This window comes from Cebus imitator, unplaced genomic scaffold (assembly GCF_001604975.1).
Source record: "Cebus imitator isolate Cc_AM_T3 unplaced genomic scaffold, Cebus_imitator-1.0 Scaffold529, whole genome shotgun sequence".
NCBI lineage: Eukaryota > Metazoa > Chordata > Mammalia > Primates > Cebidae > Cebus > Cebus imitator.
In genome coordinates, this window is record NW_016107844.1 from 1,063,591 (window position 1) to 1,086,941 (window position 23,351).

Below are 23,351 nucleotides of genomic sequence, written 5' to 3' on the forward strand. Positions count from 1 at the left end.
TAGGCTATGAAAGCACCCCGCGTCAATTACCTGAATATTACACCAGCCTTTGCCACCCAGCAACACTGACCCAAAATGTCTTTGAAAGAGTCCAACCATCTGCCTGCAGCCTCAAGACAAAAAGGCTCCATGACAGACATTGAAATAAGGACTCTCAGGAGTGATAACACCCAGGATGCCAGGGGAGCTGGATGGGGCCACCCTAATTTGCTGCCAGCTGGCTTTGCTGTTCTTTTCTACAATGGCAAGCATCACACTAGGCTTCAAGAGATGTGGGCAGAGAAGGCTTGGGCACAAATCCTACCTTTTGAGGGATTTTATAACGGCTTGCATTGTCTGCCCTTTTTACCCACATAGATCTTCTTAGGAAACACAGCAGGCTGGGGCTGATGGTGGTAATCACACGCTAGATGTTATGGAGATTTCAGAAACCCTGATTCTGGGAGCTGGCGGGGAAGGGGAAGGGTGGAAGGAGACACGAAGAACTTTTGGCAGCATTACTTTTTTTTTTTTTTTTTGACATGGAGTCTCACTGTTGCCCCAGCTGGAATGCAGTGGTACGATCTAGGCTCACTGCAACCTCCGCCTCCTGGGTTCAAGTGATTCTCCCTCCTCAGCCTCCTGAGTAGCTGGGATTACAGGCATTCACCACCACATCCAGCTAATTTTCTTTTTTTTTTTTTTTTTGGTAGAGATAGGATGTGTTGTCCAGGCTGGTCTTGAACTCCTGACCTCAGGTGATCCATCACCTCCCAAAGTGCTGGGATTACAAGTGTAAGCCACCGCGCCTGGCCAGCAGCATTACTTTATTTCTAGCTCACATGACCCTGAAAGGAAGGCAGGCCAGAATGAGCAATTATCACATGAGGTGCAAGAGGTGACATGTCTTGCAGAGAATTTGCTTATCCCCTATCAGAAGCTCTTCCCAAAAGGCAAAAGTGGGTGGTCTAAGAGTCTGTGAATAATTGTAGCCCCACACTCTTGGTGCCGTTTGGAGGCAGGATTCACATTGCCTCTGAAACAGCTGACAACTCCTGTGTACTTACAATGTGCCAGGCACAGCGCCAAGTACCATCTTTACAATGTGCCAGGCACAGCGCTAAGTACCATCTTAATTCTCTCAAACCAGAACTATACTATCCCCACTTTACAGATGAGGACGCTGACATCCAGAGAGGAGCCAAGCTAACACTTAGGGAACCTACCATGCTCCATGCACTGTTCTAAGGCAGTGACACACACTGACTCATTCCATTCTCACAACAACCCCGTGACACATGAATAGCTGTTACCTCCATTTGCCAGTGGGAAAACCAAGGCCTCGAGAAGTTCAGTAACTTGGCCAGAGCCTCATAGCTAGTCAGTGATGGGGCTGCCATGAACCCAGGCACACTGGTTCCAGGGCATATCCTCTTTTTTTTTTTTTTTGGAGGCAGAGTCTTGCTCTGTCTCCCAGGCTGGAGTGCAATGGTGCGATCTTGGCTCATTGCAACTTCTGCCTCCGGGTTAAAGTGATTCTCCTGCCTCAGCCTCCTGAGTCGCTGGGACTACAAGCACCTGCCATCACACCCGGCTAATTTTTTGTATTTTTAGTAGAGACAGGATTTCACCATGTTAGCCAGGATGGTCTCAAATTCCTGACCTCCAGTGATCTGCCCACCTCGGCCTCCCAAAGTGCTAGGATTACAGGCGTGAGTCACCACACCAGGCCAGGTCCATGCTCTTAACCATAATACCATATGGCCTCTTTTAAGTAACCTCCCAAGATCAAAGCCTTGACCTTGGGAGTCACAGTGCTGCAGCTGGCACCTAGCTCTGCCTGATCCTAAGCCTGGACTCCTACTCTGATTCACTAATCCCCTTTTAGCCTGCTCAGACCTGCCTGCCTCAGTGCTCCCAACACTGGACATCAAGGGACGATCAGACACAGCCATGCACGGCCCCATGCAGTACAATGGAGTCTATCGAATGGAATGGTGAAGCAGTACTTCAAAATCTCTGGGCTCCCATGGCCATGGCCAGTGGCACTTGTAAGGAGGCAGACTCTACCAGCAGGATGTGTGTGATGGGGCCCAAGCAAGGGACATGTGACCTTTGAAAAGTGACTATCCACGTTCTTTAAGCATGGACCACACATAGTGACTTCCTTCCAAAGAGTATAGTATAGCAAGGGGGAAAAGAGTAATTTACAATGGAGAAACCTGATAAACACTTCTTCAGCCCCGTGATCAAGATCAACAGGAACAGTGATAAACCATGTCCCCTTGATATGATGTGATGTGTCACTGATATGACGTGAGGGAAACAGCACATCTCCTCTGTGCATTCCTCCCATAACTTCCCAAAATACCATAACCCCAGTCTGATGATGAGAAGAACATCATATAAATCCTAAGTGGGAAACACTCTGCAAAACAGCTGACCAGCATTTCTCAAAACTATCAAGGTCATCAAAAACAAGGCAACTTGGAGAAAATTTTACAGCCACCTCCTCCGGAAGCCTTCCTTCTTCCTGCAAATGCCTGTGACCTGTCCTCTTCTGATGCCCTCAGCATTGAGTGGCTCTTCATGTTGTTTGCCCTCATTGCTGGACCATGCCACCTGCCCCACTGACATAAGCCCATGAAGCGGCAGCCCAGCAAACCTCTCTGAGACACCCAGGGTGGCCAGCACCATGTCCTGCAAACAGCAGTGCTTGGCATAGGTTGAGGACTGACAAAGGATTGACCGCAGGACAGGAGAGCCTTCCAAGGATGCATGGGGATGACAGGAGAGTCTCCTGGGGGGCCTCTGGCCAGCCTGGGGCCCTGCTGCTGATCTGGAGGCCTGCCTGACCCGCTCAGGGAGAGCCCACCACGACCACAGAGCATGCACCGCAGCACAGCCCACGCTGCTGGGCTGGAGCTGACAACGCCTCAGGCCGTGTGACATAGGAGGGGAAGCTGGCAGTCCTGGAGGAGTTGCCCTTGGCTCTCTCCAGCTCCAGTGGTGCAAAAAATGTTTTCTTTTCCATTGCATAAGATGCTTCCAGTGGCGACAAACCCAACACCACAGACAAACGGAAATCAAAGCCCCGTGGATGTGGGTGAAGAGCAGGGAGTGCCTGTGTCTCTGTGGAGGGCACACAGGCAGGCAAGCATGAGCAGCAGGGCCAGCCAGGTCAATCTGCATGTGACCCCCAACAAGCAGCGAAGAGAAAAACAAGCTCTGACCAAAATCCCAGCCAGCACATCCTGCCTGGCAGGGCCCCTTGGTTCTTCCTGAGGCCCCTGCTCAGATGTGGCTCTGGGCAGTGCTGCTCCAAGGGGGTGACCACGACAAAATGCATGGGTGTGACCAGCCCAACACCTTCCCAGCCAGGTCCCCTCTGCAGGGCGTGACACAGGGCCCAGAAGGTAGGCAAGGAGGCCAAGTCCTGTAAGCTTCACGGGGCTGTGTATGTGTACGAGGCTGGGTGTCCAGGTCCGGATATCAGAATGGGCATAAGCTTCAGACTGAGAACTCCAAGCAGCAGGGAGGATGCAGATCACTGCAGAACTCGGAGAAGTGGCCTAACCTCTCAGCTCCTCCCTTTCCTTTCCTGTCCAGTGGGGACAGCCACTGTCTCAAAGCTCTTTTGTGGCAGCCTGAGGTGGTCCACGTGAGCAGTCAGACGCTAACAGGCTTAGAACTGTGCAGACATTAGCAGGCTTGAAAACTGAGCCTCACCTGTGTGAGTGGATAACCTGGGCAGCTGGGGGCTGACACACGCTGGCCTTAGAAGGGTAACCTCTGGCCCACTAATTACACCTTGGGAGTTATCACAGGAAAGAATCCTAATTAGAGAAAATAATCTGTATGCATGTGGATATCCATCACATAGTTAATGATATTAGAGAAAACAGAACGCATCTAGCTTGCTAAGAACAGGGAAATAAGAAAGTGAACTGAGGTTCATCTACTCAATAAAACCATTCGAAACATTTTCAAAGACTATAATTATATAGAAAATGGGGACGTGAGCTATTAACTGAAAAAATCATGACATAGTTTCATTTGTACAATTTCTTTCATTCTGGGGGGTTGAAATGAAGATTCAATTTCAAATCTTGATCTATAAAAAAAGACTTGGAATGATTTGAATATACAGCATAACTCCTGCTTTGTCTAAATTTTTTAAAAGCTGCATGTTGGGAATATAAAGAAGATAAAGAATTAATGATGGCTGGGCATGGTGGCTCATGCCTGTAATCCCAGCACTTTGCAAAAGCTGGCAGCTCACCTGAGGTCCAGGAGTTCGAGACCAGCCTGGCCAACGTGGTGAAACTTCATCTCTACTAAAAACATAAAAATTAGCCAGGTGTGGTGGCGCATGCCTGTAATCCCAGCTACTAGGGAGGCTGAGGCAGGAGAATCTCTTGAACTCAGAAGGCGGAGGTTGCAGTGAGCTAAGACTGCACCACTGCACTCCAGCCTGGGCGATAAGAGAGAAACTCCATCTCAAAAAAAAAAAAAAAAAAAAAAAAAAGAATAATGATGATATTTATATAGCAGCAAAGAGATCACTTTTTTCTACTTTAACGTTGTTTTCAGATATCCTTTTTTTTTTTTATGGATTTCTGGGGCAAACACCAGACAGGACCCCCAGGAGGAACTCAAAGGAGCACAGGTTTTTCTGACCTAGCCCTCCTGGGTGAGACCAAGGGCTCAGGCTCTACCCACACCCCATTCTCACTTTCCTGGAGAAAAATGCTGTGAAAGAGAACAGCCAAAGTAGCAAGAATGCAGCAATTACACCAGAACAAAACCATCAACCAAAGCACAAACAACACTCATTTCTATGATTAAGAAACAATGAATGCAAACAAGGCAGCAGTTAAGAATCACGACAAACTCAGGACAGCACAAATCATGTCTGAAAACAAAGTGTCCTTCCAAAAATTGCAGGAATTCCAAATGATCTGCGCGGTAGGAACTCCCCAGGGCTGCCAAGTATGCCAGGCCAGACTTCCCGGCAGGACACGCCCCAGACGCCACAGGAAACTCAAGGACTGCTCATTTTATTTTACGACTATCAAATTTTAGTAGCTCCTAATAACTCTTTTCTTAGGAATAGGATTTGGGCCAAAGGTAAAAATAAATTGCTGAAAGCACATTATCACTCCCCTAAAGAACCCAAGAAAAGACTGGGTGTTTGGGTCGGCTGGAGGCACATCTGAAACAACTCCGTCCCCAGCACCGGATGCAAGCCCCTCAGATGGGGGGACCATGCCTGGAGGACCACCAATAATCGCATCCATTTACTGCATCAACTGCAAAGCTCTGGCCAAAGCCTTTTCTCTGCAGACATCACCCCCATGAGCTATGCCAGGCTCTTGGGCAGGGCTGAGTCAGAGAGGGTCAGAGCACCTTCCTGGCATCATTCTCACCCTCTCCCAGGGTAGCCTGGGAGCTCCCTAATTCTTGTCATCGGTCCCTACACAATTCTTTGCCTGGCTCTCCTATAGCTGGACGCAGAAGTATTTTCTCTTTCCTGACAAACCACAGGAGCTGTGTTCTACCTTCCTCTGGGTAGTCCAAAGCGCAGCCTGGCCCAGAGTTGAGCACACGATGAGCAGAGACCTAACAGCTGACAGAGGGAAAGAGGCAGGAGGGAGGGAGGTGAAGGGAGGTCAGGTATGCCGCCTCCCTCTGGCTCCCTAGAATACAGAAACCCCGAGGGGGAGTCCTACAAGCCCTGGGCTCTTCAGAATGCAAGTTGAATCAGCTTACTGCTAAAGCCCCTCATTCTACAGGTGGGGAAACTGAGGAGGCCAAAACAGACAAAGTGGCTCAGCCATGAGCAACACCCACATCTGTCTGCACGCTAGAATCTAAAACAGAACCACGTCCTTCTCAAGTCTAAGCCACCCACAGCCCCTGTACTGGGCCTGTCCAAGAGATCCGTACGGGGCACCTGATGGGGTAGAAGTAACTGTTTGGAGAAGCAGGTTCCAACCTTGGCTCTGCCGCTTAAAAGGCTGCATAACCCTGGGCAGGTCTTGCAATGCCTCGGCTTTACCTGTAACCCTACAGGACAGGCAGAAGCGCTGGGTGAGCTGACAGAGCTGCAAAGGATCACCAATGCTAGCTCTTCACCCTAGACCCTGTCGGTGAGCTCATCTCCTGTCTTCTTCAGCCTCCCACCCAATGAAGCCCCCGAGCCCTTGCCTCACAACAAAGAGGACACTCAGAGGCCTCCATGGTGCTGGAACTTGCCTGCCAAGTCCCAGCAAGAATGGGTAGGCTTGCTTTTCCCTGCGGTAGGACAACCTGCCAACAGGAACTGGGCTTCCACCCTTAACTCCTGAATTCCTGGTTCACCAAGCACGTTCTTTTTCACTTCTATCTGCTGGGGCAGAGGAGCAGGCCTTCACCATATGCCCAGCTGTCCCCTGAGCTACCAGGATCTGCCTGGTCTGTAAAAGCCAACCAGCCACAGTTCAGATAACTGCTACTCCAAAGCTCCAAACACCCCTTCTCACCCCCAAGAAACTCAGGTCATGGCTCACTGTGGCCAGAAACTTGTTGATATGGTTTGGCTGTGTCCTCACTCAAATCTCATCTTGAATTGTAGTTCCCAAATTCCCCACTTGTGGTGAGGGGGGAACCTGGTGGGAGTAATTTAATCGTGGGGGCAGTTACCCTCCTGCTGTCCTCATGCTAATGAGTCAGCTCCCGTGAGATCTGATGGTTACATACGGGGCTTTTCCCCCTTTTGCTTGGCACTTCTCCTTGCTGCCGCTATGTGAAGAAGGATGTGTTTGCTTCCCATTCGATGGCTGTAAGTTTCTTGAGGCTTCCCCAGCCATGCTGAACTGTGAGTTGATTCTTGGTGTAGGAAGCTCTGTGGTACAAAGGGCTTGGCTGGCTCCCTCATCCCCTCTCTCATGTTCAGTGAAGCTATTCTCTCTGATACAGGGCATAGGCAGTGTTGGAACCAGGGAAATGAATGCAAAAGCCAGACACCCAGGGGCTGCTGCTCCTGGAAGCCCAGGTTACCTTTGGGCATGATCTGATGCATGGCAACCGAGAGGAAGAAGATGGAGTCGCTGTAGTAGGTCCCCGAGCCAGCGCTGAAGTGCTTCTGCATGGCCTCTACGACGGGGAAGAGCTTGTCCGTCAGCACAGCAACGTCGTGGAAGATGACCTGTAGCAGGTACAAGAAAACCAAGACTCAGCAAACCAGTTCTTCTCACTGCAAGCTCGATACCCAACACCTGGCCCACAGAGGCAGAGGCAGACAGTGCCTCTCCAGGGTCCATATGCAGGGAATGGGGCTGGGGGTAGCAACAGAGAATTAAGGAAATGAGAACCAGAAGTCAAGAGTTTAGGCCACACTAAGTGGACGGGGACACTGTGTGAGGAGTGGTGTGCAGGCACGCATGTACAGGGTGTGCAGTGGGAGAGAAGTAGGAAGACAGGAAATGGAAACAGCCCCTGGTCTGCTTCCTGCTTTTGAACTTCAAGCTGGACCACCCTGAAGGTAGCTCTGTGCCCAGCAACTGTAAACCGTGTGAGAACGTGTGATCCGCATCATGTTGCATGGCTAACACTGTGCCAGGCATCACTACCTCCTGTGGCCACTGTGTCTGTTCCACAGGCCAGTCCAATAACCCCGCTCTACCTCCCCTATCCAACATTGTGAACATGGAGAGAGTCTGGCCACTGGAAATTGGAACCCGGAAAATGCTCAGTGCTGCGGTAAACTCATTTAATTCAACCAGCATTTTTTGAGTATCACTGACACTTTGGAGGCACTGTAAGAAGTACACAGAGTAACCAGGTACACTTTCCTCAAAGCACTTAGAAGTCTAGAGGTATCATCAGCTACGGCAGAGCTTTGCAATTTATGAAACACTGTCACATACACACACTGATTCCCATGACAACCTAGGACTTCTGTGAGGCAGACGTCACTATTATAGCCTCCAAATTATGAATAAGGACACAGACACTCAGGTTACTTGCACCAAGTCACACAGATAATAAATGCGGTCAGAACTTGACTCTGGCCTCCAGATTCTCAGCCCCTCAGTCTTTCCACTATAAACGCATCCTCATTCCTTAACAGCAACCAACAAAGGACAAAGAGATCACTCAACCCGCAGTTAGAGGAGACGAGTACTAATGGGATCCTGAGGTGGGTTTCTTGTCTAACACTATTCCAGAAGATGAGAAGTATGGCCATACGTAGCCCCAGCTTCACACGTGATACCAGATGATTATGTGCTCTTTCCACACGTCTTACAAGTTCTTCCTGTTGCTCCATGTGCCCCCCACAGGATCTAGATCATTCTACTACACACAGGAGGCACTCAAGCCAGAAGGCTGGATGTTCCTCCTTCTCCTTCCTCAGTGCTCCTAAGAGTTCTGCAAGCGCCACCTCCCACCACCATCTTCTCTGGCAGGTGACAGGGCAAACCTGCCACACTGAATCCTGGCTGCTCAGCCACCACCTCATCAACTACCAAGAGCCCACCTGAACAGGTGCCAGCAGCAAAAGGTGAAGCCACATGAACCCCTGACTGCCTGGTTTACACTGTCACTTGGCCTGCCAGCAGAATAGACAGTTGTGAGTGGAGCCCAAGAAGTTCTCCAACAGGTGGGCTCCACTCCATCACTCACCTTTGCCCTTTCCGTCCACCTGCCCACCCAGTCTCACGGTGTTGCCTGCACTACCTGCACGTCCAGAACCTCTGGCTGTCGTGGCCCTGTAAACCACTCTGTCTGCTTTTGACCTATATTTCCCTTATTTCTTATATATTCTTATATATGGATCTTTTTTTTTTTTTTGAGATGGAGTTTCACTCTTGTCACCCAGGCTGGAATACAGTGGCGTGATCCTAGCTCACTGCAACCTCCACCTCCCGGGTTCAAGTGATTCTCCTGCCTCAGCCTCCCAAGTAGCTGGGATTACAGGCGCCCACCCATGCCCGGCTAATTTTTGTATTTTTAGTAGAGACGAGGTTTCACCATGTTGGCGAGGCTGGTCTCAAACTCCTGACCTCAGGTGATCCACCCACCTCAGCCTCCCAAAGTGCTGGGATTACAGACGTGAGCCACTGCAACTGGCCTGTATCTCTCATGCAGCTTATTTCTCTTACATTTTTTATTAACCTATATCTCTTTTAGTTCACATTTCCATTTATTCTTGGGTCTCTCTTAATTTATAAAACACTATTAAACTTAGCAAAACTTTTTATTTTTTATTTTTGTGAATACAGAGTACATATGTATATTTATAGAGTATATGAGATATTTTCATACAAGCATACAACGCATAATACATCAAGGTAAGTGAGGTATCCGTCACCTCAAGCATTTATCCTTTGTGTCACAAACAATCCAATTATTTTAGTTATTTGAAAATGTATAATTAAACTATTTTTTACGGTAGTCACCCTGTTGTGGTAGCAAATACTAGGTCTTATTCTTTTCAAATATTTTTTTTGTATTCATTCACCATCTCCCCCTCCCCCAACTCACTCCACTTCTCTGCCCAGCCCCTGATAACCATCATTCTAATCTCTATCTCCATGAGTTCAACGGTTTTAATTTTTACCTCCCACAGATAAGGACATACAAAGTTTGTCTTTCTGTGCCTGGCTTATGCCACTAACCAAAATGACCTATGGTCCCATCACCGTTGTTGCAAATGACAGGATCTCATTCTTACCTGTGGCTGAACAGTGCTCTGTTGTATATATGTCCTGCTTTCTTTTCCATTCATCAGTTGATGGAAAATTAGGCTGCTTCCAAATCTTGGCTATCATGAATAGTGCTGCAAGAAACATGGGAGTGCAGATATCTCTTCAATACACTTATTTCCTTTCTTTTGGGTATATATCTAGCAGTGGGATTGCTGGATCATATGGTAAGTCTATTTTCAGTTTTTTGAGGAGCTGCCAAACTCTTCTCCATAGTGACTGTACTAACTTAATTCCCACCAACAGTATATGGAGGTTCCCTTTTCTCTGCATCCTCACCAGCATTTGTTATATGCCTTTTGGATAAATGCCACTTTAACTGGAGTGAGATGTCTCATTGTAGTTTTGATTTCCATTTCTATGCTGGTCAGTGATGTTGAGTACCTTTTCATATAGCTGTTTGTCATTTGTATGTCTTCTTTGGAGAAACATCTATCCAGATCTTTTGCCCAATTTCTATTTTTTGAGACAAGAGTCTCGCATTGCCACCCAGGCTGGAGTGAAATGGATCTCGGCTCACTGCAACCTCTGCCTCCCAGTTCATGCGATTCTCCTGCCTCAGCCTCCCAAGTAGCTGGGATTACACCACCACATCTGGCTAATTTTTTTCATTTTTTTAGTAGAGGCAGTGTTTCACTATGTTGGCCAAACTGGTGTTCAACTCCTGACCTTGTGATCCACCTGCCTCGGCCTCCCAAAGTGCTGGGATTACAGGCGTGAGCTGCTAGCACCTGGCCTTGCCCAATTTTTAATTGGATTATTAGATTTTTTCCTACAGAGTTGTTGGAGCCCCTTATACATTCTGGTTATCAACCCCTTATCAGATGGACAGTTTGCAAACATTTTCTCCCATTCTCTGGACTCTTTCTTCACTTTGCTGATTGTCTCCCTCACTGTGCAGAAGCTTTTTAACTGGCTGTGGTCCCATTTGTCCATTTTTACTTTGATTGCCAATGCCTGTGGTGTATTACTCAAAAAATCTTTGCCAAATCCAATGTCCTGGAGAGTTTCCCCAATATTTTCTTTTGGTAGCTTCATATTTTGAGGTCTTAGATTTAAGTCTTTAATCCACTTTGATTTGATTTTTGTATATGTCAAGAGAGCTAGGTCTAGATGCATTCTTCTGCATAAGAATATCCAGTTTCCCCAGCTCCGTTTATTAAATAGATTGTCCTTTCCCCAGTGCATGTTCTTGGAACCTTTGTCAAATATGAGTTCATTGTTTATTCCTGGGTTCTACATTCTGCTGCATTGGTCTATGTGTGTTTGTATGCCGGAACCATGCTGTTTTGGTTACTATAACTCTGTAGTATAATTTGAAGTTATGTAATATGATTCCACCAGTTTTGTTCTTTCTGTTCAAGATAGCTTTGGCTATCTGGGTCTTTTGTGGTTCCATATAAATTTTAGGATTTTTTTCCTCTTTCTGTGAAGAACATCACTGGTATTTTGATGGCGACTGTATTGAATTTGTAGGTTGCTTTGGGTAGCATGGACAGTTTAACAGTATCAGTTCTTCCAATCCACGAATATGGCATATCTTTCCATTTTTTGGTGTCCTCTTCAGTTTCTTGCATCGGTGTTTCATCGTTTCCATACTAGAGAAATTTCACTTGTTTGGTTAATTCCTAGGTATTTTATTTTACTTGTAGCAATTATAAATGGAATTACTTTCTTGATTCCTTTTTCAGATTGTTCATTGTTGGCATATAGAAATATTAATGATTTTTGTATGTTGAATTTGTTAAATCCTGAAACTTTACTGAATGTATTGATTAGTTCTAATAGTTTTTTGGTGGAGTCTAGGTTTTTCTAAATATAAGGTCATATCATCTGCAAACAAGGATAACTTGACTTTTTCCTTTCCCATTTGGATACCCTTTATTTCCTTCTCTTGTCTGAATGCTCTAGCTAGGATTGCCAGTACTATGTTGCTATTCAACATAGTGGACATCCTTGTTTCAGATCTTAGAGGAAAGGCTTTCAGTTTTTCCCCATTCAATATGATGTTCACGGTGGGTCTGTTGCATACCGCTTTCATTATATTATGTTCCCTCTATACTCAGTTTTTTGAGGATTTTTATCATGAAAGAATGTTAAGATTTATCAAATACTTTTTCAGCATCAGTTAAAATGATCATATCATTTTTGTCCTTCATTTTGTTGATACGATGTATCACGCTGATTGGTTTCTGTATGTTGAATCATTCTTGTATCCCTGGGGTAAATTCCACTTGGTTATGATGAATGATTTTTTTTAATGTACTGCTGAATTTAGTTTGTTAGCATTTTGTTGAGAATTTTTGCATCAATGTTCGGCAGGGGTACTGGCCTGTAGTTTTCTCTTACTGATGTGTCTGTCTGGTTTTTGGTAATTACCCTCATTATATGAGGGTAATTCTGGCCTCATATAATGAGTTTAGAAGTATTCCCTCCTCTGCTTTTCAGACTAGTTTGAGTAGGGTTGGTATTAGTTCTTCTTTAAATGGTAGAACTTAGCAGTGAAGCCATTGTGTCCTTGGCTTTTCTTTGCTGAGAGACTTTTTATTATGGCTTTGATCTCGTTACTTGTTTTTGGTCTGTTCAGGTTTTGGATTTCTTCATGATTCTATCTTAGTAGGTTGTATGTGTCTAAAAACTTATCCATTTCTTCTAGGTTTTCAATTTATTGGTATGTTGTTGTTCACAGTAGCCACTAATGATCCTTTGAATTTGTGCAGTATCAATTGTAATATCTCCTTTTTCATCTCTGATTTTATTTGGGTCTTCTCTCTTTTTTTCTTAGTCTGGCTAAAGGTTTGTCAATTTTGTTTATCTTTTCAAAAAACCAACTTTACATTTCATTGATCTTTTGTATTGTTATCTTTGTTTCAATTTCATGTATTTCTGCTCTGATCCTTATTATTCTTTATTATTCCTTTTCTTCTAACTTTGGGTTTGGTTTGCTCTTGCTTTTCTAGTTCTTTAAAACACATCATTAGGTTGTTTATTTGAACTTTTTCTTCTTTTTTGATGTAGGCATTTGTAACCATAAACTTCTCTTAGTACTGTTTTGCTGTATTCCATAGGGTTTGGTATGTTGTGTTTTCCTTATCATTTGTTTACAGAAATTTTTCAATTTCTTTCTTAATCTCTTCATTGACCCACTGGTCATTCAGAGGCATATTGTTCAGTTTCCATGTGTTTCTATAGTTTCCACAATTCCTCATTATTAATTTCTAGTTTTATTCTATTGTAGTCAGAGAAGATACTTGATATTATTTCAATTTTTTGGAATGTTTTAAGACTTGTTTTGCAACCTGGCATATGGACTATCATTGAGAATGATCCATGTGCTGAGCAGAAGAATGTGTATTCTGCAACTCTTCAATGAAATGTTCTGTAGGTATCTATTAGTTCCATTTCATCTATAGTGCGGATTAAGTCTGATGTTTCTTTGTTGATTTTCTGTTTGTAATATCTGTCCAATACTGAAAGTGAGATGTTGAGGTCTCCAGCTATCATTATATTGGGGTCTATCTCCCTCTTTAGGTCTAATAATATTTGCTTTATATGTGAGTGCACCAGTGTTGGGTGCATATATAACTGTTATATCTTTTTGCGAACTGACCCCTTTATCACTATACAATATCCTTGTCTCTTTGTATATTTTTTCTTGAAATTGATTTATCTGACATAAGTATAGCTACTTCTGCTTCTTTTTGATTTTCATTGGCATGAAATATCTTTTCCTATACCTTTATTTTCAGTCTATGTGTGTTTTTATAAATAAAATGTTTCTTGTGGGCAACAGATCATTGGGTCTTAAAAAGAATATATCCATCCATTCTTTATCTTTTGATTGGAGAGTTCAGTCCATTTACATTCGATGTTATTACTGATAAGCAAGGACTGACTCTTGCCATTTTGTTATTTGTTTTCTAGCTGTTTTCTGGTCTTCTCTTCCTTCTTTCCTTCCTTCCTGTCTTCCTTTTAGTGAAGGTGATTTTCTCTGGTGTTATGTTTTATTTTCATGCTTTTTCCTTTTTCAATTTTTCATACCTATTGTATGTTTTTAGACTTGGGGTTGCCATGAGACTTGCAAATAATATTTTAGAACACATTATTTTAAACTGATGACAAATTAACACTGATTACATAAACATATGAAAAAACAACCAAAAAGAAAAGTAATAAAGTCTAGAGTTCACCTCCTCACTTTTTAACTTTTTGTTGTTTCTATTTATATCTTACTGAACTATCTATGCCTTGACACATTATTGTTTTTATTGGTTTATCTTTTTATGTTTGTACTTAAGATATGAGAAGATACACACTGCAATTACAGTGTTTTAACAGTCTGTGTTTTTCTCTGCACTTACTACTACCAGTGAACTTTTCACCTGCAGATGATTTCTTATTGCTCATTAACATCCTTTTATTTCAGATTGAAGAAATCCCTTTAGCATTTCTGGTAGTACAGGTTGGGTATTGATGAAATCCATCACTTTTTATTTGTCTCAGAAAGTCTTTATTTCTCCTTCATGTTTGAATATTTTTTTTTTTCAGATAGAGTCTCACTCTGTTGCCCAGGCTGGAGTGCAGTGGCAAGATCTCAGCTCACTGCAACCTCTGCCTCCCAGGTTCCAGTGATTGTTCTGCCTCAGCCTCCCAAGTAGTTGGGATTACAGGTGCCTGCCACTATGGCCAGCTAATTTTTGTATTTTTAGTAGAGACGGGATTTCACCATGTTGGCCAGGCTGGTCTGGAACTCCTGAATTCAACTAGTTCACTCACCTTGGCCTCCCAAGTGCTAGGATTACAGGTGTGAGCCACTGTGCCCAGCCTGATGTACATTTTTGCCCTATATGCTATTTAAGTTTTTTCCCTTCAACACTTCAAATGTCATGCCACTCTCTCCTGGCCTGTAAGGTTTTCACCAAAAAGTCTGCTGCCAGATGTATTGGAGGTCCATTTTATGTTATTTGTTTCTTTTATCTTGCCATTTTTAGGATCTTCTCTTTATTTTTGACTTTTGAGAGTTTGATATTTAATGTCTTGAGGTAGACTTCTTGGGGTAAATCTGGTTGGTGTTCTATAACCTTCCTGTACTTGAATATTTATATCTTTCTCTAGGTTTGGGAAGTTCTCTGTTACTATCCCTTTAAATAAATTTTCTACTCCTGTCTCTCTCTCTACCTCCTCTTTAAGGTCAGTAGCTCTTAGATTTGCCCCACTGAGACTATTTTCCAGATCTTGTATGCATGCTTCATTCTTTTTTTCTTTCTTTTGTCTCCCCTGACTGTTCTTTCTTGCTTGCTTGCTTTTCTTGCTTTTTTTTTTTTTTTTTTTTTTTTTTTTTTTTTTTTTTTTTTTTTTTTTTTTTTGAGACAGTGTCTGTCATCCAGGCTAGAGTGCAATGGCACAATCTTGCCTCACTGCAGCCTCTGCCTCCCAGGCTCAAGCCATCCTCCCGCCACTAATTGTGTATTTTCACAATGCAGAGTACTAACCACTATACGATCACGGCGAGCCACACGCCAAGCGGCAAATTGTGTACTTTCAAATAGCCTCTTAAAACTTACTATTTCTTTCTTCTACTTGATTAGTTCTACTATTAAGAGATTCTTATACATTCTTCAGTATGTCAGTTGCATTTTTCAGCTCCAGAATTTCTGCTTGTTTTTAATTATTTCAATTTGTTTGTTAAATTTATCCAATAGGATTCTGAATTTCTTCTCTGTGCTATCTTGAATTTGAGTTTCCTCAAAACAACTATTTTGAATTCTCTGTCTGAAAGATCACATACCTCTGATTCTCCAAGACTGGCCCCTGGTGCCTTATTTAGTTCATTTGGTGAGGTCCTATTTTCCTGGATGGTCTTGATGCTAGTGGATGTTTGTTGGTGTCTGGCCATTGAAGAGTTAGGTGTTTATTGTAGTCTTTGCAGTCTGGGCTTGTTTGACCTCATCCTTCTTGGGCGGCTTTTCAGGTATTCAAAGGACTTGGGTGTTGTGGTCTAAGTTTTTGGTCACTGCAGCTGTATGTGCATTACGGGGCACACCAAGCCGAGCAATACTGTGCGTCCTGCAGATTCACAGGTGTACCACCTTAGTGGTCCTAGATCACATCGGGAAGAATTCTCTGAATTACCAGGCAGACTCTTGTTCTGTTCCCTGTCTCCCAAATGAATGCAATCTCTCTCTCTGGCTGAGCTGCTTGGGGAGAGGTGACACCCCTGTCACTACCACCACTGTGACTGCATTTGGACAGATTTGAAGCCAGCACAGAACTGGGTTTTGCCCAAGGCCTGCTGTAACCACCACCTGACTACTATCGATGTTCACTCAAGGCCCTAGGGCCCTATAATTAGCAGGTGGCAAAGATTGCCAGGCTTGTGTCCTTCCCTTAAGGGTAGTGAGTTCTCTTAGGCCCCAGGCAGGTCCAAAGACGCTACCTGTCAGCCAGGGCCTGCTATCAGAAACCCCAGAAATCTAACTGGTGCTCTATTCTACTGCAGCTAAGCTGGCACCAAAACCACAAGATAAAGTCCTTCCCACTCTTCCCTCCTCTTTCCCCAGGCAGAGGACTCTCTCCCTGTGTCCACTATCATCACAGGCCCATAGAGAGTACTGCCAGGGCGCCACCAATGTTTATTTAATGCCCAAGGACTCTTCAGTCAGCTTGTGGTGAATCCTGCCAGTCCTGGGACTCTCTTCAGGACCTACCCCAGGTCCAGTCAGAGCTTTCAGTGAGCTCCCCTCTAGGCTGGGATAGGTCTAGAAATGCTACCCAAGAGCCAAGGCCTGGAACTGGGGACCCCAAGGGCCCAGCTGGTGCTTTTCCTCACTATGTCTGAGCTGGTATGTAAGCTGCAAGACAAAGTCCCCTTTATTCTTCCCTCTCCACTACTCAAGCAGAGTGGGTCTCTCCTCATAGCCGCCACGGCTGTGAATGTAATGGATCATATCTGAAGCCAGCAGGTCTCAGAGTCTCACCCAAGTCCCACGGAACGTACTACCTGGTTACCACTACTGATTATTCAGGGCCCAGGGGCGCTTTAGTCAGCAAGTGATAAATCCTGCCATGACTGGGTACCTCCCTTCAAGGCAGTAGGTTCCCTTCTGGCTCAGGGTGTCTTGAAATGTCATCTAAGAGCTAGGGCATGGAAGGGGGGCCTCACGACTCTTGCCTGGTGCCTTATCCTGGCATGACTGAGCTGGTACCCAAGCTGCAGGACAAAGTCCTTGTTATTCTTCTCTCTCCTGTCTTCTAACAGAAGGAGGGTGTCTCTTTTGGAGCTGTGAGCTGCGCTGCCTGGGTCTGGGGGTGGGGGATGCAAGCTATCCCTTAGCCACCCTAGCTGGTGTCTCACTAGGTCATGTACCCCACAAGTCCACTGGCTCTCAGCCCAGCACAGCACTGGAACTTGACTCCCAAAGTGCTGGGATTACAGGTGTTGCAGTCCTTGTGGCCTGGTTTATTTAGAACGCCAGAGCACTTGAACCTATGGTGACAAGGCTTGCTGGAACTCAGGTTCTGACTGCTGAGATGGGCGATTCTCCTCTGGCTAGGCTGGTCTAAATGCTCCCTCTGTGGGCACTGGCTGAGGTCTGCCCACTGTTGGCAGCAATGAGTTCCAATGCAAAGTCCCACCACCGCTGCACTCTCCCTTCCCCCGTGACACAGGTTCTCTCTTGGCACCATGTCGCCACGGCCACAGGGATGGAGTCAGTGATCAACACCATCTTTCCTACCCGCTTCAGTGCCTCTTTCAGGTAATGTGAAGATAAAACCAGGTACTGTGATTGCTCACCTGATTTTTGGTGCTCATAAAGGTGCTTATTTTGTGTAAATAGTTGTCAAATTTGGTGTTCCTGTAAGGAGGATGAGTTGAGCCTTTCCAAAGTCTTTTTTTTTTCAGACAGAGTCTCACTCTGTCGTCCGGGCTGGAGTGCAGAGGCATGATTTTGGCTTATTGTAACCTCTGCCTCCCAGGTTCAAGCAATTCTCCTGCCTCAGCCTCCCAAGTAGCTAGAACTACAGGCACGTGCCACCACTCCCAGCTAATTTTTGTATTTTTAGTAGAGACAGGGTTTCACCACGTTGGCAGGATGGTCTCGATCTCTTGACCTCATGATCCACCCACCTTGGCCTCCCAAAGTGCTGAGATTACAGGTATGAGCCACTGCGCCCAGGCGGTGGAGGCTGCTATTTGGCCATCTTACTCCACCTCCGGCCTAAACTTAAAAAATCTTTTATACCACATTGGTCCTCATCATTCCCTAAAACTTGTTTTATGTAGCACTTTAAATTTTTTATCGCATTATAAAAGCCTTTTAAAAATTATCTTCACACTTCTCTTTTTTTTTTTTTTTTTTTTGAGGCAGAGTTTCACTCATTGCCCAAGCTGCAGTGCGACGATGCAGTCTAAGCTCACTGCAACCTCCGCCTCCCGGATTTAAGTGATTCTCCTGCCTCAGCCTTCCAAGTAGCTGAGATTACAGGCATGCATCACCAAGCCCGGCTAATTTTTTTATATTTAGCAGAGATGAGGTTTCACTATGTTGGTCAGGCTGGTCTCGAACTCCTGACCTCAGGTGATCCACCCGCCTCAGCCTCCCAAAGTGCTGGGATTACAGGTGTGCGCCACTGTTGGGTTTTTTAAATATATATACTTTTTTTCAGATACAGAATCCAGACCAGTTCCTGCTGTTCCCCAACAGAAATCTCAAATTACGTTTCTCATTCCCACACCCACTCCACTTCCTCTCAGCCCTGCCCCGTGACTTCTCTGACAGGTTTCCCTACCTCCTGCCTTCCCCACTGCCCCGTTCCAGCTTCTGTTACACCTCCAGAATTGTTTTCCAAATATAGAAATTCATTTTTCTCTCTCCTTAGCTTCGAAACCTCCAGTGACTCTTCACTGCCCTTAGTTACCGTCCAAATCCTCTAGCAAGGTTTGCAAGCCCCTGCAGTTATGATTCTGGCTACCTCTCCTGCCCTCCCCTGCTCTGTGACTGGGCAGAACTGAACCAGCCTCCCATCTACTGGCCACCCCTATATGATCTACATTATGACCTACATCCTTCTATACCTGTACTTGCTCTTCCCACCATCTGTAATTACCTCTCCCAGCTCCCATCTGCCTGCTAAGATCCTATCCAGTTTTCTGATCCTCCCTCCAGCCTTCCCACAGCCTTCCACAATTCACCATGCCCTTCCTAACGCCCTGCATCACATGGGGGCTCCACTTACCCTGTCTCACTCACTTTACAGGGCCCTGTTTCTCTATCTGCTGCATGGGGCACTCCTTGTAGCCAGAGCCCGTGACTGCTCTGTGCCCCGTACCCAGCCACTGGCCACATGACAGGCCATCCACACAGGTTTGCTAAAAGAAGTGAACTGCCTTTGGGCAAGGAACTAAACCTCTCTGAGCCTCAATTTCTTCGTGGGTAATACAGGAATGACAACACATCCTTCCTGTGGTGTCTGTCAAGACTATCTGGAACACACACTCAGCCCAGGGGTTGCCACATGGTACTTATTCCTAAGTGTTAGTATTCAGCCTCCTCCCAGTGCCCTAAATGCCCTCTCCTCACAGATCAGTTTTTAACTCCTAAACCAGCTTTTCCCTCTGAGCCTCATTACACCTCCAAACTATGCCTAGAAGCTGGAAGCTGACAAGAGGGCGCTTGCAGGAAGGGAGGCCTCTGCTTTCACTAAGGAAGAAGGACTGGATCTGTGCAGACATACATGCAGCTCAGGGCTGTTACAGCCAAACTAAGAAAGATAGAGAGCTATCCTCAGCCCGCTCACTCCCTACTGGCCCCATCTCACCCCAAAGCTTCACAGGCGACAACTGCATCCCATCAGCATTAATAGACTTATGAGGACAAACTGTACTCAGTACATTGTTCCAAATGCCGTGCTGCGAAGCCTGCACCCATGAATATTTCATAAAATAAATCTGCTTAAAGATAAATGAGAACATTTCATGGAATAGGCTTTATGCAGCAAGAGGCAAACCGCAGACACTGCAAGTATGAATCAAAATATCCCGGCCTCCCAAAGACCAAAACAGGTTTGCAAACTAATCTTCCCAAGGACAAGGTGGCATCTGTCATACTCTGGAGGCCTTTGCCCAGACCAGGGGCTGATGCCCGGCAGTGGGGCAGGGGGCAGCAAAGCAAAAGTGAAGAGAGGAAATGAGAGGGGCGGGACAGAGAAAAGGCCACGCCTCTGCCCTCCCCTCGTCCCTTTCAAGTCCCCCACCTCAAGAGCTACAGGAAGAACACGCAACCTGGGAAACCAGGAATATAAGATGACTCCCATACTGAAGGCAATCAGCCAATGAGAACACCCAAAACAATGGTTAATGCCTATTTAGAATATATGATTTTTAGGAATGTAGGCAAAAAAGTCAGAGCAGGACTTGTAGGTTTTATTAATTTGTTTACATACACATAATTAAAATAAAAATTCTCAGCCGGGCACAGTGGCTCATGCCTATAATCCCAGCACTTTGGGAGGCCAAGGCGGGCAGATCATCCGAGGTCGGGAGTTTGAAACCAGCCTGATCAACATGGAGAAACCTCGTCTCTACTGAAAATACAAAATAAGCCAGGCGTGGTGGCACAGGCCTGTAATCCCAGCTACTCCAAAGGGTGAGGCAGGAGAACTGCTTGGACCCAGGAGGCGGAGGTTGTGGTGAGCCAAGAACGCGCCATTGTACTCCAGTCCAGCCTAGGCAACAACAGGGAAACTCCATCTCAAATAAATAAATAAATAAAATAAATAAAAATCCTGTTAATTATAAAAAAAAAACTATGTTTTCCCATACCCAGCTTACAAAATAATTTCTCTTCAAATCCTTCATGTGCCTCAACAGCAATGCCTTTATCAAGCCTGGAGTCAAGCTGAGTCACCCAGAGCCCATCCTCCTCACCAGCTGTGTAAGATGTGTTAGATACACTTCCCTGTGAATTTATGTAGAATGTTGGCATCGGAAATGTCATCCCAACCCACAAGAATCCATGCTCATATCATGAAGGCAGATGGGTGGTGGTGGTGTTTTTTAAATCACCGACTGACACTTCTCGTAGTTGGTTTCTTCACCAGCCTATAATCATATATTTGTAGCCATTTACTAACCTTCCTTTTGTTAGTCATCTTTAAAAGTCTTTTTTATAAGACTATGCCACACTTATACAGGAATATCCTACCCCAGAAATATCCCGCCTCAGGAATATCCTGCCCCAGAAATAATGATGAAATCTGTGTTAAATTTCTTTGCCTACTTTTATTTTTAATTAATTCTGCATCTAAATTCAGTAATGACTGAGGTTTCTTTTTAGCCGAAGGTGTCCTCAAACAGTACTTTGTTGTTCGAACGAAAATATGTAACTGAGAAAGTGCTGTATGCTATAAAAGACTTTGGAGGCTGCCGCGATGGCTCACGCCTATAATCCCAGCACTCTGGGAGACCGAGGTAAGCAGATCATGAGGTCAAGAGATCATGACCATCCTGGCCAACATGGTGAAACACCATCCCTATTAAAAATACCAAAAAAAAAAAATTGGTGGGCATGGTGACATGCGCCTGTAGTCCCAGCTACTTGAGAGGCTGAGGCAGGAGAATCGCTTAAACCCAGGAGGTGGAGGTTGCAGTGAGCCGAGGTCCTGCCACTGCACTCCAGCCTGGGCCACAAAGCGAGATGCCATCTCGAAAAAAAGAAAGACTCTGGAAAGGCTCATCTCTTTCAAAAGGGACAGTGTAGGGAGGGGGGAAAGAGGTGAAGCTTGCCTCATATTCTACCATGCACAGCACACTCAACACTTGTGACACAGGAAGGCTGAAGCATTGGTCATGGCAGACAGAGTCTGGTGCCAGGCAGAAGCAGGCATCTTTGCCACCCAGGCCTGTGCTCACTGGCACTGAGATGCCTGAGAGCCAGGCCACAACTCCTCTAAATGCTCACTGGGGATATAAAGTCAGGCCAAGACTTTAGCTCCGTTTGGTGGAAAAAACTCATTTTATCACTTGGCCTGCCCCACGGGGAGTCAGGTCGCAGCCACAGTCCTGGAGCCAAGAAGGAAAATGGCAAGGGCTGGCCCCAAGTACGGAAAGATGCCAGGTTTCCAGGAAAGCCCAAGGCCTGCTTGAAGAACAGCAGCTCCTCTGGCCACAGACTGCAATGCCACAGGTCAGCCGGAGGCCAGGGGTCTGCCCATCTCCTCCCTGTGCTCAGACAGAGATCATCCCCTAGCACAGCTGTTGGAGGTGAAGGTGACATCACAAAGCTCAGGCAAACTTTACCCAAGTCCAGTAATCCCAGTGCTCCTGCCAATGCTGAATCCACCTCCTGCGGGAACTACAAATAGGTTTCAACCTGTCCCGAGTGGCTGCCTGGAGCACAGGTAGGAAGGATTTTGCAACAACATCTGGACTCAGCGAGAAAGCAGGCCGTCAGCAGAAATGTCTATCAATGGGCTGACAGGCTCATCTCCTACAGTCATCATCTCAGCTGAGTGGGCGCAACATTTAGGCTGGAATCACCACATTGATGAGGAGTCCGTACCTCCCAAGACTCAAGAATGAACTGATTATGAAAACACAGTCTGGGGTTCAGATGCTAAGATGCCACCTAGTCACCTGGCAACCCCGGTCCAAGTACTTCAACACCCTAACTCCTCCGCACAATGGGAGTCATGTGACTGTCTCACAAGGCTCTTAGGAAGAACATAATGAAAGCTCAATAAAGGACAGCTGACATTGTCATTACTCCATCCCAACGGTTAGGAAGTGTTTCCATACAAGAACACCTAGATTAGAGAAAAGAATCCGGTCCGTATTTAGACAGTGCCAAGATACTGTAGGCATGAATAAGAGCTAACTGGCAAGGGCAGGTACAGCGGCTCATGCCTGTAATCCCAGCACTTTGGGAGGCCGAGGCAGGTGGATGGTCTGAGCTCAGGAGTTCGAGACCAGTCTGGGAATCATGGCAAAACTCTGTCTCTACCAAAAACACAAAAAATTAGCCAGGCGTGGTGTAGCCCAGTGTGGTGGTATTACTCAAGAGGAGGCTGGGGGATCGCTTGAGCCTGGGAGGTAGAGTTTGCCATGAGCCAAGATCTCACCACCGCACTCCAGCCTGGGTGACAGAGTAAGACTCTGTCTCAAAAAGAGCCACCTGGCTCCACAATGCTCCACGGGAAGGTAGTTCCAGGCCCTTCCTCCTGTCACATTCAGCCCCTGGATTCCACCTCTGCTGGGGGCTGCCCAGGGCCCACCTAGAAGATTCCTTCGACACTCTTCATGCTTAACATGGAGTACCTATTTGCAAAACATGCTTCTAAAGACACTAAAACAGGCTGGGCGCAGTGGTTCACGCCTGTAATCCCAGCACTTTGGGAGGCTGAGGCGGGTGGATCACCTGAGGTCAGGAAGTTGAGACCAGCCTGGCCAACATGGTGAAACCCCGTCTCTACTAAAAATATAAATATTAGCCGGGCATGGTGGCGTGCACCTGTAATCCCAGCTAACTAGGGGGGCTGAGGCAGGAGAATAGCTTCAACCTGGGTGGTGGAGGTTGCAGTGAGCCTAGATCATGCCACTGAACTCCAGTCTGGGCAACAGAGGGA

The 23,351-nt window shown here is 45.8% G+C and overlaps 1 protein-coding gene across 1 annotated transcript in view; it reads right to left on the reverse strand.

Annotated features, from left to right (window-relative positions):
- Positions 1 to 23,351, reverse strand: part of XXYLT1 (xyloside xylosyltransferase 1) — a 189,741-nt gene that overhangs the window by 136,747 nt on the left and 29,643 nt on the right. Inside the window, exon 2 of the mRNA XM_017514598.2 lies at positions 7,021 to 7,168. Within this exon, the coding sequence (XP_017370087.1) occupies positions 7,021 to 7,168 (148 nt within the window). The remainder of the gene's footprint in view (positions 1 to 7,020; positions 7,169 to 23,351) is intronic.